The sequence below is a fragment of the Phacochoerus africanus genome, chromosome 3, assembly GCF_016906955.1.
Source record: "Phacochoerus africanus isolate WHEZ1 chromosome 3, ROS_Pafr_v1, whole genome shotgun sequence".
Classification (NCBI taxonomy): Eukaryota; Metazoa; Chordata; class Mammalia; order Artiodactyla; family Suidae; genus Phacochoerus; species Phacochoerus africanus.
In genome coordinates, this window is record NC_062546.1 from 21897606 (window position 1) to 21913917 (window position 16312).

At 49.8% G+C, this 16312-nt stretch overlaps 1 protein-coding gene across 4 annotated transcripts in view; it reads left to right on the forward strand.

The window, feature by feature from the left end:
- Window positions 1-669: 669 nt before the first annotated feature.
- The window catches only part of KIAA1755 (KIAA1755 ortholog), a 47299-nt gene continuing 31656 nt past the window's right edge, over window positions 670-16312 (forward strand). For 2 of the 4 annotated variants that reach the window (XM_047771109.1, XM_047771112.1), the window contains exons 1-2: window positions 670-960; window positions 13735-13932. In XM_047771109.1, coding sequence (XP_047627065.1) covers window positions 958-960; window positions 13735-13932 — 201 coding nt within the window. In that variant the 5' untranslated portion in view covers window positions 670-957. The remainder of the gene's footprint in view (window positions 961-13734; window positions 13933-16312) is intronic. The other 2 variants (XM_047771110.1, XM_047771114.1) reach the window with 2 other exon arrangements.

The following is a 16312-nucleotide window of genomic DNA, read 5'->3' on the forward strand; positions in this document are numbered from 1 at the left end:
AAAGCTGAGGCCCAGCGGGGAACAGTGGCTTGGCCACCTTCACGCAGCCAGTTACTGCTTGAGCGAACCAAGATAAGAACTCACAAACAGCCACCATCATCTCTGCGCCTTGCATTAGATGCTGGGGCGTGTGGTGGGCTTCACAAGGGAAGGGCATTGGGGCATGTTTACTCCTCGCCATCACATCTAAGAGGCAGGTACTATCATCATCGTATCATCATCCCCATCTTACACACGAGGAAACAGGCTTAGGAGAGGCCATGATTTGCCAGAATCCCCCAACTGGCACGTGGACAAGGAAGAGACTCAAGACACTGGACCCAAGCTCGGACTCCGATCTCAGTCTGGGCTTCATTCAGCGCCTGGGCCACGCCGCCGGGAGCCTCACTCTGCCAGTCTGTATAATGGGCGCGGCGCGGGGCGACAGCTTCCAGACGAGACCGAGGCCAGAGCGCGGGGGAGGAGGGAGGAGCGAGGAGCGGGCCGGCTCGAGTTCCCCTTGGCAGCCGGCGCGGCCGAGGGTCGGGAGGGGGGCGCCTGGTTCTCATCACGCGCCGCGGGGCGGGCGGGGCGGGGGCGAGGCGCCGGCTCCGAGGGGCCGCCGTCGGCCGCCAGGTCCCACGCGGGGAGCAGCTCCGCCCCGCCCGCCCCGCCCCTGCGGCCGCGCTCGGCGGTGGCCTGGCTGCGCCGCCCGCGGCTCTCCCCGGCTCTCCCCGTTCCCAGTCTCCGCTCCTCTCTTCTCTGTCTCCATCCACCCGCCCCCCTCGCCACCCCCCCAACCCCCGTTTCCCTGGCTCCCCTTGGAGATGAGGCCAGAGTTGGCGCCCTGAGCCAGCCCGCTCCGTCGGCTCCAGGACTAGGCCGGGGCCAGGGTCTGCGCAGGACAGAGCAACGCCGGGCGGGACCCACGGAGCCGGTGTCCAGGAGAGAAGCAGCCGCCGCTTGCACCCTGTCACCATGGTAACGCCTGCCAAGGCCTGGACCACCTTGCTCGGACCCCTTTTGATGAGGCACAGCCCGGGGCGGGGGGGGGGGGTGTCGGGGGCGGGGGGCGGACAGATTCCTACCGTTTCGGCTGAGGCAACTCACTGTTCCTGGCCAAGGGTCTGTGCTTCAGGGTCCCCACTAGGAGGGGTGGGCTGGAGAGTGCAAGACTCCGGCTCTGGTGCAGTTTTCTCTCCCGGCTCCATCCGTCCATGTGTGAGGTGGATGGAGTCAGACTGGATGGCTGGTAAAGTTGAACACTGCCCGTCCCACAGCACAGATCAGAGCTGGAATCCTAGCTCTGGAGCTTGGACGGACTTGGGGGTGGTGTGGCATTTGAGACTTGGGCTGAGGGGGAGGTATGCCTACTGTACCCATAGGGGTTTGGATGGGGAGGGGAGTTAAAGTCCCCTCTCAGCCCAGTCGCCCAGCACAGAGCAAGGAGGGTCGAGGGTGCTGAGTGGAGAAGAGGGAGTCGTTCGGCAAAACTTGGGGTGATGTTGTCACTTTAGACTCAGGGCAGCAGAGTCAGATCTGCACATTGTCCTGACGCCATGGGTAATGGGTGGGGAAGTCTGTCTGGGGCGGGGAGGCGGGGGAAGAGCAATTACTACCCCCCCCCATGGCTCCCTGGCCTTGTACCCCAAGAAGACTGGGGTGCTACGTGTATGTGTTTGCGGCAATATCTGGAAACAGAGAATGAAAGAAAAGTCTGCTTTCAGGGAATCCCAGCCCAGCTCCAGATAGGCCCAGGAGCCCCTGGGGGGTGTCACAGGAGTGGTGGGGATTTGGGAAAGGGCTGTGAGGTCTGGCTATGGTTTTAACCCTTTGACTGTGATCCACAGGTTGAATCTGTGTGGGTTTTCAGTATGGGCACACACAGAGTTCTATAGACATGTTCACAGACACACACGCAGAGCCTCAAAACAGGCTCCCAGTGACACACACAGCTAAACACATGTGCCCTCTCACTCACACGAGCCTTATCCACCTGTTCTCCCAGGTTATTATTATTTTTTGGGGGAGGGTATAATACTTTTTTTTTTGTCTTTTTGCCTTTTCTAGGGCCGCTTCCTACGGCGTATGGAGGTTCCCAGGCTAGGGGTCCAATCGGCACTGTAGCTGCCAGCCTACACCACAGCCACAGCAACGCAGGATCCGAGCCTTGTCTGCAACCTACACCACAGCTCACGGCAACGCCTGATCCTTAACCCACTGAACAAGGCCAGGGATCGAACCCTCAACCTCATGGTTCCTAGTCGGACTGGTTAACCACTGCGCCACGACGGAAACTCCAGTGCTATTTTTATTAACACTTAAAATTTCACTAAAAATGCTAAATTCTAAAGTCTTTAGGGTGTAATGCGAAACAGCATAACATACTAACAAAATTGTACTCAAGTATGGGGACAAGCCCTGCAAGGCTAGAAGCTCAGGACTCGAGAGGTCCTTGGTTACTGACATAATCTCTGTTTGACCTCAGACAAGACACCAAGCAGTCTTGTCTGTTTACAAAAATCACTCACTTCAGGACCAACAGTAACAGGACTGGAAAGAGCCGGTCTGAAACGAGCTAGGTTAGCTGGGGGCTGTTGCAGCTCAAGTCCAGGATAGGAAGAATGGTTTGTGAATTCTGAAATCACTGATTTCCAAACAAGTCCCTAAGATGCTTTTCCCATCAGAGTCTCCCAGATTATTAAAGTAGGAGCATTCACCTGCATGCATAGCACAAAGCCATGCTCCTAAACCTGTGCATCGCAGGGCAGGTGTACACACATGCACAAGGTCACTCTGCCAGGAAGTGGCAGTTAGGACAGCCTGAATTCTGAACCTGCATTCAGCTGTCATGGCCACCCCATAGCCACCTGCACCAAGTGGTGTTTGCCAAACTTTTCTTCATTTCAGACTTGACACAGTTATTAATTTTAGAATCCAGAAATTCCTCGCTGAACCCCACACCCCTCAGATCGAGGGTCGGGCACTGGGTGGCTCCTCTCGAAGGGTGAACATCTCTTTCCTGAGTGGGGATGATGGACAGATTTTCCTCCCACCTTTGTCTTTAAATGTTAAAAGTTGTCACCTGCCTATCCCTCTGGCCTCACCTCTATACTCCAGCCGCTCTGCCCTTAGGTCAGGGCCTCTTATGTCTTGTGCTCCCTCCTGCCACAGGGCCTTTGCACATGCTCTTCCTGATGGGGGGGAACACCTTCCTCTAACGAATTCCTATTCATCCCGTAAGTTTCCATCCAAATGTCACCTCCTCAGGAAAGCTTTTCCTGATTCCCCTGACTTTCACTTCATCATGCTTTATATCTCTCCTTCATGGCAGCCATCCAAGTTGTAATTTTTGTAGGGTGATTTGATGAATGGCTATCTAGTGTTCTGGCATAGCCCATCGTCAGAGCATATTATAATAGGGACTTAGGGTTTATCCAGTCCCATATTTCTGAAATTTCAGTATCATCATGACAATTTTTGGGAGTTCCTGTCGTGGCACAGTGGTTAACAAACCCCACTAGTATCCATGAGGACTTAGGTTTGATCCCTGGCCTCGCTCAGTGGGTTAAGGATCTGGCGTTGCCCTGAGCTGAGGTGTATAGGTTGCAGACAAGGCTTGGATCCCACATTACCGTGGCTGTGGCACAGGCCAGTGGCTATAGCTCCAGTTCGACCCTTAGCCTGGGAACCTCCATATGCTCTGGGTGCGGCCCTTAAAAAAAAATTGTTTATTCACTTCCTGGATAAGGTATTATGAAGAAATTACAAAATTTACTACCTATTATTGCTTAATACTTTTCTTTAAATCAACTTACTTTATAAACTGAAAAATGCATATAAATAGGAAATTTTATTTCATGACCATGGAAAATCAGTATTCATTGTTATAAATAGAAAATAACTGTAAAAATATATACAATGAAGGCAAATCTGTGTTAGAAATTCTGGCTGGATCAAGTTGGATGCAGACGATTCCAAACCCAAGGACTATTTTCTTTTTCTTTCTTTTTTTTTGTTTTTGTTTGTGTGTTTTTCCTTGGCTGCACCCATGGCATGGGGAAGTTCCCAGGCCAAGCATTGAGCGTGCACCACAGCAGCGACCGGAGCCACAGCAGTGACAATACCGAGTCCTTAACCACTAGGCTACCAGGGAACTCATTTTTTTTTTTTTTTCTTAAAAGGAGTGATTGCTAAGTGTCTGGGAGGTGTCCAAGATACACTGGCACAGAACTTTCTGTTTGGCGTCATTGAGAGGACTGGGAGAGAATTGGAATAACTTTCTTACCGTAATTTCACATCAGGTTCATGTCCTCCCCAGTCATCTTGTAGGTCACCTGTGAGCTGGTTGAGTCCAACTCAGTTCATTCAACACTGCCAAGGTACCTACTTCAGGGTGGTCCCCCAAAGCACCTGCTGTGTGTCAGGCCTCGTGTAAAGGACCAGAGCGCAGAGATGAGTAAGGGCCCTGGTCCCTGCTTTGGGGGCTTGCAGTCCCTGGGGAAGGAAGACTGCTCTCTGAGGATTCTGTGCTGTATAATGGGTGCCCTTAGCCTGGAAGCACATACGTCCTGAAAAAGTTAGAGATGCAGGTCGAGCAGGGCTCTGAAGGGTGGGAAGGAACTCATCCAGTCTGAGCAGGGAGGTGGGGGACTTCAGGCAGTGCTTTCCAAAGTGGGGGACCCACCACGGGTCTAGCAGGGGAGACTTTGGATGGCACTCAGATGAACATTTTTTAATTTTGCAGATTTTTTCTTTCTTGGCCACAGTGTGCAACAGCTTGATGTACGATCTGAGTTCCCAGACCAGGGATCCAACCCAGGCCACAGTGGTGAAAGCGCTGAGTCCTAACCACTAGACCACTAGACCACCAGGGAACTCCCACAGCTTTTCAACTTAATCTGTATTAGGGAGTGATTTAAACAGTGCAAACACAGGATCATAAATACAATAGTAAAACATTTAAGTTGAAAATGAATTGACAGGAGTTCCCATTGTGGCTCAGTGATTAACAAATCCGACTAGGAACCATGAGGTTGTGGGTTCAATCCCTGGCCTTGCTCAGTGGGTTAAGGATCCAGCATTGCCATGAGCTGTGGTGTAGGTCAAAGATGCGGCTTGGATCTGGCATGGCTGTGGCTGTGGTGTAGGCCAGCAGCTGTAGCTCCAATTAGACCCCTAGCCTGGGAACCTCCATATGCTGTGGGTGCAGCCATAGAAAAGACAAAAAAAAAAAAAAAGAATTGACAAAAAGGCAAATATGAAGTAAATAACTAATATTAAGGAAACAATAAATTAGGTTAGGTGAACAGCACGAAAAACTCATGAATGAGGCGCCTGGGTGCTCGAGAAGCCCTGAGCTGGTGTATAAAGGGCATCAGACATAGGAAGTGTATGCTGGGTGTAGACTGATGGGCCACTGGTGCCAGGCTGAGTTGTGCAGGTAATAGGAAGCTACTTAAGGTTGTTGAGCAGTGGAGGGTCACAGTTGGGTCTGTGTGTTAGAAAGGCCATTGTAGTGGCGAAAGGGGAGCCTGGCCCAGTGTCAGGGAGCCTAGGAAAAGGGCAGAAGAGCTGGTAGGTGTGTGTGCAGGTTCAAACCCCAGCTCTACCATTCACTGGCAGTAGAGCCTTGGGCTCAGTTTCTTAATCTGTGAAATGGGAATAAATATACACATCCCATAGAATTGTTGGGAAGATGAGAAAAAACAAAAAAGGTATGAGAAATTCTTAGCATAAGGTATGCCACAGAAGACTCGCTCAGTCAGAAGAAGCTCTAGTTATAATTGGTGCTATCCTTATGTGGTTTGGGTGGGAGATGGTGAGTGCCAGGGCACAGACAAAAGGGACAGGAAGGACAGGAACTGAGAACTAAGGTCCAGAGAGGTGACCTGACTTGCTCAAGGTCGCACAGATGATACATGGCAAAGCTGGGCTTGCACATGGATCCTCTAATTCCCCTTGCTTTTCAGTTTGCTGCATCTGGGTTGTTTTCCCACTTTCTCAAAAACAATTTTTGTTTAATAAGGAACCAGTTCTCACTCATACCTCTACCCACACAAAACTAAAAAGGCTTTAAAGCAGGAGACGCTTTAGTTGAATGTGAGCAATAACTTCCTGGCAGCCAGAGTTATCAAATGCTGGATTTAGACTCTGCAGCCTGGAGAAATTCAAGAGAAGCATCCTAGGTGGTTAAGCCTGGTGGTCACAACCTGACACCCACTGGCTGCATCGGGCTCACAGATGGGTTGGGTTGGGCCAATTCTTTAAAACATTGGGAGGTTTTACTAAAATATCAGTAGCCTCAGCAAAGCTGGGTGAAGGCAACACTCGGCTGGATGAGATGGGTGTGCATCCCAGGCCCCCCTACTCCCTAAGGCTCCCCTGACACTGAAGCTGACTGTCTGGGGCCACTCACCAAGGGGCTAGTGGGGTTATTTTCTCACACTTGGATCAATTCTGTCTTCTGCGTCAACTCTCAGGCCGCTGTAGGCATTTGCATCTGTGGCTGCTGATTTAGCTCCTCCTTGGACCTGAGTCTAAGATGGATGAGACAGATCTTTATAAACCTTCTCACCCACTGAAGGCTAATTGATCCCATTTGGGATCCACATCCCAGCTCCAAACCTTCCTGAATCTGATAGTACCTTGACTTCTAGAAAGGTCCCCCTTGGAAGGGTCCTTAGAGATAGATAAGCCCAAGGTCCCCATTTTACAGATGGGGAAACTGAGGCCAAGATGACCCGGTGAGGCAAGGGTGGAATCACCTTCCCTAGGCTTTTCTGCCACGGGGGGTGAGCAGGGGTTAAACCCTAGGACACTGCCTGTGTCAGCTTTCCTCCACCTCTGCCTTCCCAAGCTGGGCGATGCTGATACTGCGTGATGCCACCATCTTTGCCTGCTGGAGTATGTGGGTAAATCTGGGTGAATTCAGCCCCCATCTCAGAAGGCCCAAAAAACAACATCTGGTGAGACCATTTAAAAAGGGAACCAGACGTAAAACGTACACACACAATCGCACTTTTATATCGCCACCCCCCCAGTTATAAAAGCTCTACAGAAGGCTGGTTCCAGAATGTTTGGAAAATCCAGCAACGATGAGGAAAATTAAAACTGTGACTTACAAGCCCCCCCCCCCCGCCCCGCCCCGGCCCTCAGGGGTAACCTCAGTTAACGCTTTATTTCATGGCCTCTTGGCTTCCACACATTTTTGCACAGTGGCGGTCATACTGCTGAGGAATTTTTCTTTAAAACAATTTCAATAGTCAGAAGAGTAGTTACCGCTGGCGTGGGGCATGGTCTGGGAGGGGGCCTCTTTCTGGTGTGGTGGAAATCTTGTATAGCAATTGGGATAGTGGTTCCAGGGGTACCCACCGAGGTAAAAATGCATCAATGCATCCACTTTATACTTGTGTTTTTTTACTTCATAAAGATAAGACCTAAGATGACAGTAATAGTAGAGGCTCATGGCAAAGACATCGAAACGAGTTTACAGATACCCCTATTCTCAATCTTCCCGTGTCCAGACAGGACTGCTGGAAACAGTCACTTTTCTCTGATCTTTGGCACTGTCCAAAGTTCCGTGGATCAGTTCAGAGGGTCTGTGAGCATCCTACTGGCGCCATTCCTGCAGTCTGGTCCTGGCAGCCTCCTTGGTGGGCTCCGTCTTGGCCCGGGGGTCCCAGGAGAGGGGGCCGAGGGGGCTCAGACCGGCTCTGGCCCCTGACACCCTCTTCCTTCTCAGCGTCACGCTGTCTGCTGCCTCAGCTCCTGCCAAGGAACAGTTAAAACCCCAGCTCACTGGGGAGGAAGAGAAACAGGTCGATTGAGTTTCACGGAAATCATTTTGAGGGGCCCACGTCTGGCCGACGGTGTCTGGGTTCCTGTGGTCCCGGGCTGGGCTGCCCGGTTGATTCTGAGTGGAGAGTGGCCAGCTTTTCTCCCTGCAGCCGACTGGGCCCAGTCCCCATGTGCTTCCCCCAACACTTGGAGAGCTTCTGAGCCTCTGGGATGCGGGCCTGTAGCAGGTAATTCCTCTGGCCAAGAGCTCCAAGTCCTGTTAAAGAACATTCTTTCTTTTTACTGGCTGCCCCTTTTATGGTTACAGTGTGCGGCCAGCTGAGCCAATTTGCGAAAGCCAAGGCAGCCTGGGCTGTGAGCCTTGGTTTGTTGAGAAGTAAACAGTGTCTTCGGGCCCTAGTGCAGGATGGGCAGCTGGGAAGCCCTCCCCCAAGGCCAGTGGCTGCTGGTGGCCCCGAGGCAGACTAGGCTCCAGGGAACAGGGGGTGAGGGTGGACTGGACTCACTCAGACCTGGATGGGAGCTTGGTTCTGGCTTTCTCCTGCACTCTTTGATCTTGAGCCAGACCAGCCTCCGTTTCTTTATCTGCAAAATGGGCTGTTCTGGCTTGGCCCCTAGGGTGATTGTGTGGCCAAGCAAGAGAATGCGAGTGGGGGACCTGGTGCATGGCAGGTGCCTGGAAATTATGATTACAGGAGTGACTCTTGGATTCAGGAAGGGACCAGGAAGGGAAAGGTATCTTCACACGGAGGCTGAGACTTCAGCTTTGTCCCACAGGATGGGTAAACATAAATAACAATTAATGGTGACAACAGCAGCAACAACATTTATTTTTCCCAAGACCTCCTACATTCATTATCTCCTCCTATCTCCAGAATAGTCATCCGGGCGAGGGACCATGGGAATTACAATCCCCCTTTTCAGATGGGGAAACTGAGGCACGTCATCGTCTCCCAGAGGTTGGGGCACAGATCACAGCTGAGCCACAGGTGGTCACAGACTGGAACTAAATAACATGGAATCGCATGGCAATTGCGAGTGGATCTCTTTCAAACTTTCCTCTGATCTTCTGAGAACCCAGGGAGAAAGCTTCCCTCTGGTGAAAAGATGTCTCGGACACCTTTCTAGAATGCGGCAGTCTCCCTTTGGAAGGAAGGGAGAGAGACATGACCTTCGGGAGGTCACCAGATGTCTCTGGAATTTAATGGCGGTATTTTTTTTTTCATGGTTTAGTTTTTCTTTAAAAGTAACTTACTTTATTGAAGTATGGTTGGTTTACAAAATTGGGTTAGTTTTGGGTATACAGCAAAGTGATTCAATTATGTGTGTGTGTGTGTGTATAATTAATTTTTCAGGTACCTTTCCATTATAGGTTATTACAAGATATTGAATACAGTTTCCTATGCTGTACAATAAATCCTTGTTGCTTATCTATTTCCTACACAGTGGTGTGTATCTGTTAATCCCATGCTCCTGATTTATCCCTTCCCCCACTTGCCCCTTTGGTAATCGTAAGTTTGTTTTCTATGTCTGTAAGTCTGTTTCTGTTGTGTTTTTTTGGCGGCGCCCTCAGCCTGCAGAACTTCCCAGGCCAGGGATCAAACCTGTGCCACAGCTGTAACCAGAGCCACAGCAGTGAAAATGCCTGATCCTTAACCCACTGAGATATGAGGTAGCTCTGTGTTCCTGTTTTGCAAATAAGTTCCTTTGTAATTTTTTTTTTTTTTTGTCTTTTTAGGGCCGTACCCGCGGCACATGGAGGTTCCCATGCTAGGGGCCAAATCGGAGATGCAGCTGCCCGCCACAGCCACAGTCACAGCAACTCAGGATCCGAGCCAAGTCTGCAACCTACACCACAGCTCACGGCAACACCAGATCCTTAACCCCCTGAGCGAGGTCAGGGATCGAACCTGCGTCTTCATGGATACTAGTCGGGTTCATTAACCACTGAGCCACAATGGGAACTCGTTTGAATTCTTTTTTTAGACTCCACCTGTAAAAGAGATCATTATAATAGTTGTCTCTTTTTGTCTGACTTCACTTCATATGATAATCTCTGTGTCCATCCATGTTGTTGCAAATAGCATTATTTCATTCTTTTTTTGTAGCTAAGTAACATTGCATAAATACACCACATCTTCTTTATCCATTCATCTGTTGGTGAACACGTAGGTTGCTTCCATGTCTTGGTTTAAAAACAGTTCATTTTGGAGTTGTCTGGTAGCGCATCATGTTAAGGGGCCAGCATTGGCATCGCTGCGGCATGGGTTCAGTCCTCAGCCCTGGAACTTCCGCAAGTCGTGGGTGTGGCCAAAAAAATATGTAGTTATTTTATTTTGCCTTTTTTTTTTAAGGACCATACTCATGGCATATGAAAATTCCTAGGCCAGGGGTTGAATCGAAGCTGCAGCTGCTGGCCTATGCCACAGCCACAGCAATGCAGGATCCAAGCCACATCTGCGACCTGTACCACAGCTCACGGCAATGCCACATCCTTAACCCACTGAGCAAGGCTAAGGACCAAACCTGCATCCTCATGCATACTAGTCAGATTTGTTTCTGCTGAGCCATGACGGAAACTCCCTGTAGTTATTCTATAGTGTTTATGTAAGGACATACTTACCTCAGCTATATACATAGCTATTATAATAATATATGTAAATATTTTATGAATCAATATAAAATATATATTTAAATAAATAAAATAACATGAAAACTATTCAATACATTATTAGTGTATTTTTGCAGTTATATTCTATTTAGGCCAATTGACTTTTTTCTCATTTTTTTTTTATTACTCAAATGAATTTATCACATCTGTAGTTGTATAATGATCATAACAATCAGATTTCACAGGATTTCCATCCCACAGCCCAGGCACAGCCCCCCACCCCCCAAACTGTCTCCTCCGGAGACCATAAGTTTTTCGATGTCTGTGAGTCAGCATCTGTTCTGCAAAGAAGTTCAATCTGTCCTTTTTTCAGATTCCACATGTCAGTGAAAGCATTTGATGTTGGTGTCTCATTGTATGGCTGACTTCACTTAGCATGATAGTTTCTAGGTCCATCCATGTTGCTAAAAATGCTGGTATTTCGTTCTTTTTGATGGCTGAGTAATATTCCATTGTGTATATGTACCACCTCTTCTGGATCCACTCCTCTGTCGATGGACATTTAGGTTGTTTCCATGTCTTGGCTATTGTAAATAGTGCTGCAATGAACATTGGAGTACATGTGTCTTTGCGAGTCGTGGTTTTCTCTGGATAGATGCCCAGGAGTGGGATTGCTGGATCAAATGGTAGTTCTGTGTTTAGTTTTCTGAGGCATCTCCATACTGATTTCCAGAGTGGTTGCACCAATTTACAATCCCACCAACAGTGTACTAGGGTTCCTTTTTCTCCACACCCTCTCCGTAGGCCAATTGACATTGATTTTTCCATTTAAAGTAGTGATGTGATAACTATAATCTGACTGCAAAAATAGCAATGATGACTGTTGTTTAAAGAGTACCGTCTTAGTGCCAGGGAATCTATGTGTATTCTCTCCCTCACCCTCGCTCAGCTCTTTAAGCTGAGTACAATTCCAGTCTCTAGTTTGACAGATGAGGAAATTGAGGCAGAGAGAGTTAAGTAACTTGCTAGGTCACATGACCAGTTAAGCGACAGAGCCAGAATTTGAACCAGGGCAGTCTTGCTGCATTCTCATTGCCAGTAAGGTGACATAAGAATCTTCATTTAAAATGCAATTATGGGCGCTCCCGTTGTGGCTCAGTGTGTTAAGAACCTGACATAGTGTCCATGAGGATGTGGCTTTGATCCCTGGCCTTGCTCGGTGGGTTAAGGATCCGGTGTGGCTGCAAGCTGCAGCATACATTGCAGATGTGGCTCGGATCTGGTGTTGCTGTGGCTGTGGTGTAGGCCCGCAGCTGCAGCTCTGATTTGACCCCTAGCCTGGAAATTTCCATATGCTGCAGGTTCAGCCCTAAAAAGAAAAAAGAAAAAAAAAGAAGAAAAAGTCTAACATGGTTCTGTCTGGGCTCGGATCAAGGTGTTGGCAGGCTGCGGTTTTTTTTTTTTTTTTTTTTCTGGAGACTCTCAGTGAGAATCTGTTTGCCTTTTCCAGCTTCTAGGAGCCGCCCGCATTCCTTGGCTCTCTCTGCTGCTTCTTCCACGGTCACATTTCCTTCTGCCTCTTGCCTCTTCTGTGTTCTCTTCTGCTTGCAAGGACCCTTGTGATTGGATTGGGCCCACTTGGAGAATCCAGAATAATCTCCCTAGTTTAAGGTCAGCCAATCGGCAACTTTTATTCCATCTGCAACCTTAATTCCTCCTTTGCCAGGTAAGGGGACACAGTCACAGGTTCCAGAGATTAGGAGGTGGGCTTTGGGAGAGGGGAGCATTGTTCTGCTTATCTCTCCTGTCGTCAGGGAGCCCGGGCTCCACAAGGGAGATAAAAGCAATGTGGGAACCACCGTGAGCACCCAGAAAAGTGGCTTCCTGCGCCAGCTGGGGTGGCAGTGGGAGGTCTGAGAAAGTCTCCTGGAAGAGATGAGGGCTGACCTGGGTCTTGCAGGAGGAGGAGTTAGCCTGGTGGGAATGGACATGGAAGGCCTCCCCAGAGGAAGGAACAGCATGTGCGAAGCCCTGGAGGTGAGGGAGAGGGTGCATGTGCCGTTGCAATGGAAGCCTGTGCAGAGCAGTGCAGCTTGAGGGCAGGCCGGTGCTTTCTGAACCTTTGAGCAAGTTCCACCCCCCCCAAAAAAAAGTTGGTTTATTTATTTAATAACTTATTCTGGATGACCTATCATTAATTTTATTTTTTTAATTGAAAATTTTTAACTTTTTAATTTGAAGTATAATTGATTTACAGAGTTCTGTCAATTTCTGCTGTGCAGCATAAGGGACCCAGTCATACATATGCATACATTCTTTTTCTCATGTTATCTTCCCTCATGTTCTATCCCAAGTGATTGAATACAGTTTTGAGTGGGAGATGGGCAAAGCCAGGTTTGCATTGGAGAAAGGTCACTTTGGGGTCCTGGGGGAGAAGCGGCTAGAAGGGAGATTAGAGACTGGACACCAGTGAGGAGGTGATTCAGTGGGAGAGGTGATGGGGGCCTGGACAGGGCTGGGGAGCAGAGCAGAGGGAGTGGGTTGGTGAGTTATTGGACGTGAGACTATAAATGTGGCTGAGGGTTGTTTGTGGGCAGGGCAGGCAGGAGCAGGGGGCAGGATGATGAGCAGATTTCTGGCCCAGGAGTCTGACTGGATGGTGGGGCCAATCACTAAGGTAGGGATGCAGGGCAGGGAGGGGAGGAGTCGACTTAGGAAAGTATGAGTTGGATTTATGTGGTGATGGTCTGTGCCAAATAACTTCTAGAGGAGACATCCTGGATAGATAAATATGGGGCTCATATATCCACCACACCAACTTGTATCAGTTACTTATTGCTGTGTAACAAACCCCACCAAATGAGTGGTATACAACAGCAATCACTTGCCTGATCCAGGTTTGGCTTTACTGGTGGCTCAGCTTCAACCTGCATGTCTGCAGGCCAGCCAGGTGGTAGGTTTTGGGGATGCTGACCTCCTCTTTCCCTCTGGCCCCCATCTGGATGCCTTCCCCCATTCCTCTACTCCACCTAGGACCAGCAGATGACATTTGGGCAAAGATCTGCAGGAGGTGAGGGAATGAAGTTGTCTTAAGGAGGAGTAGTCTAGGCAGAGGCAACAGCCCGTGCAAAGGCCCTGAGGTGGGATTGTGCCTAGTATGTCTGAAGAACAGGAAGGAAGACCAGTGGGACTGGAGGGGGTGTGTGAGTGGGAGGGGGTAGCAGAGGAAGTCGAAGAGTTAGCAGAGGCCTTGGTCATATGGCACCAGGAAGGTCAGGAAGTGGCCATTATCCTTATTATCATTGCTACTGTCACTTTTCACCCTCTCCTCCTGTCACCCACAGGACCCCCCATCCCTGGACACAGCCATCCAGCACGCCCTGGCAGGCCTCTATCCCCCTTTTGAAGCCACAGCTCCCACCATCCTGGGTCAGGTGTTCCGTCTCCTGGATTCTGACTTCCGGGGCGATGGGCTGAGTTTCCTCCTGGATTTCCTGATCCCTGCCAAGCGTCTGTGTGAACAAGTGCGTGAAGCAGCCTGTGTAAGTTGGAAGGGACGTGGGGCCAGAGGCGAGTTCTCCCAGAAGGCCAGGGGCTGGAGGTGACCAGAGAAGGAAATGGGTTGGTGTGTGTCCTGTCTCAGAGCAAGAACTGGAGACGTGGGACGGTGTTCAGGTATCGCTGCTTGTCCACAAAGAAACTTCAGCCCTGCAAATGGACAGGAAGGTCCCTTGGCCCTTTACCCTCTGACCTCTAGGGGTTAAGCTATTAGCACCTTGACTAGCAGGTGGGGAGACCTGGATAAAGCATCTTTATGGGTTGCCGGGCCCCCGGTAACCGACACTGTGGGCATCGCCAGGCTGTCTTGGCTGAAGTGGGGCAGCATCATGGAAATGGCAGAGAAGGTCCCAGACCTTCCATCAAAGCCCTTGCAGCATCAGGACTCTTGCTTGGAGACTCCTTCAAACCCAGATCTCAGGGAGGCCTCTCCTGAGCCAAAGTGGGAAGTGTTTTATGCAGGACTCACTGGCTGCAAATGACAGATCCTAACTCAGATCAGGATGGGTGGTCCAGACCCAGGCCTGAGTTGATCCACTGATCCAGCCTCTTGAGGACTCTGTCTCTTGTCTCTGCTTCTACTGCTTGCCAGTGCCGTTCTTACAGGCTAAGTGTTCCCACGAGGGTGAAGCCCAGGGCAGCACTGGGATCAACTCCTACCCTGGAGAGGAAAATGAACTCTTTCCCATCAGATGCAGATAGAAAATCACAAGGAAGGATTGTGATTGGCTGGGCTTAAGTCCTGAGTCCCTGCTTGGACCAATCAGTGCGGTGAGAGGAATGGAGTACCACGATTGGCTAAGCTGGGATCCTATGTCCATCCCTGAACCAATCACTGCAGCCAGGGAAAGGGGTACCAGGATTGGCCAGGTGGGTCCTGTGTCCATCTCTGAACCAATCACTGCACCTAGGAGCATGGAGTACCGGGACTGGCCAGGCTTGAGCCCTATGCCTACCTCTGTGGTCAGAAAGTGAAGATTGTTTTAAGAAAAGGGTGGAGAGAGAATTTTGGAGACTGAATCCTTAGATGCGCTGCTGGAACTTGCCCACACCCTTCGCAGAGTTGCTGACTCCGCCCTGCTCTTCTGTTATTCAATATCCACCCCTGCTGCCCCAGCCTCAAGAATCACTGAGAGCATCTTAGGTCCTCCTAGCTTTTCCGGAGTTGCTTATGCCTGTCAGGGACCTGGCACATAAGGAGCACAAAGTAGGAGGGGGGACCATGAGCATCATTTCAGGGATAGAAAGAAATTGAATGGAGCAGCTAAAAGTTCAGGCTTAGGTGCCGGAATTAGGGATGGTTAGAACTGAAAGGAAACAGGTCATTCGTTTAAGGCACTTAAAACAGCACCTGGCACATAGACATAGCTCCATACACATTTGCCGTTCTTACAGGAGAAGAAAGATTCTCATTGACACACTACAGCCAATTTCCCCATGTCCATGTTGACATTATTTCAGCCATATCCTTCCCCATCCTTGCTTCTTCTCCCTGATGACCTATACAATCAGCTGCTCCCTTTATTTGGCCATTAAAACTGCATTTGTGGGGCCCCTTTCCCTGTTTCTTCCAGGGGCAAGGGTTACAACAGTTTGATTTCTCTGTTTTTAATTATCGGCAACTTTAATTGTAATTATAAGTGAATTTGTGTCACCTCAGAGCAGGGGGTAGTAGCATGGGATTAATGTGTGCCCTCAGGGGTCAGGAGCCCCAGGTTCAAGTGCAGTCTCCCTCACTACGAAATTGAGGGGGATCCACATCACCTCTTTGAGCTTCAGTTTCCTTATGTGGGAAGTGGGAATGTCAGTGACACTCGGGAATGTCAATGACACCTCACCGAGATGATCAACACAGCTTAGCACAGAGCCTGGCACGAGCGAGTTGCTCACTAGCTGCCGGCTGTTACCGTCTCTTTGCCTCCTTTCTTCCTCTGAAACAAGAATGTGCCTGCCTTGGAGCTCCTGTCGTGGCTCAGTGGTTAACAAACCCGACTAGCATCCATGAGGATGCAGGTTTGATCCCTGGCCTCGCTGAGTGGGTTAAGGATCCAGCGTTGCGGTGAGCTGTGGTGTAGGTCCCAGACCTGGCTCAGATCCCTCGTTGCTGTGGCTGTGGTGTAGGCTGGCAGCTGCAGCTCCGATTCTACCCCTAGCCTGGGAACCTCCATATGTCACGGGTGCGGTCCTAAAAAGACAAAAAAAAAAAAAAAGAATGTGCCAGCCTCCAAGTCTGCATTTATAACCACTGGCGCTAGCCAGCCAGCCACCATCAATGAAGTCTAGTGGGGCCTGGGGACAAATATAGCCCAGTTTAAAAGTGAAGCTCTAGGCACAAGTCCTGCCTTTGCTGCTTTTTAGCTGTGT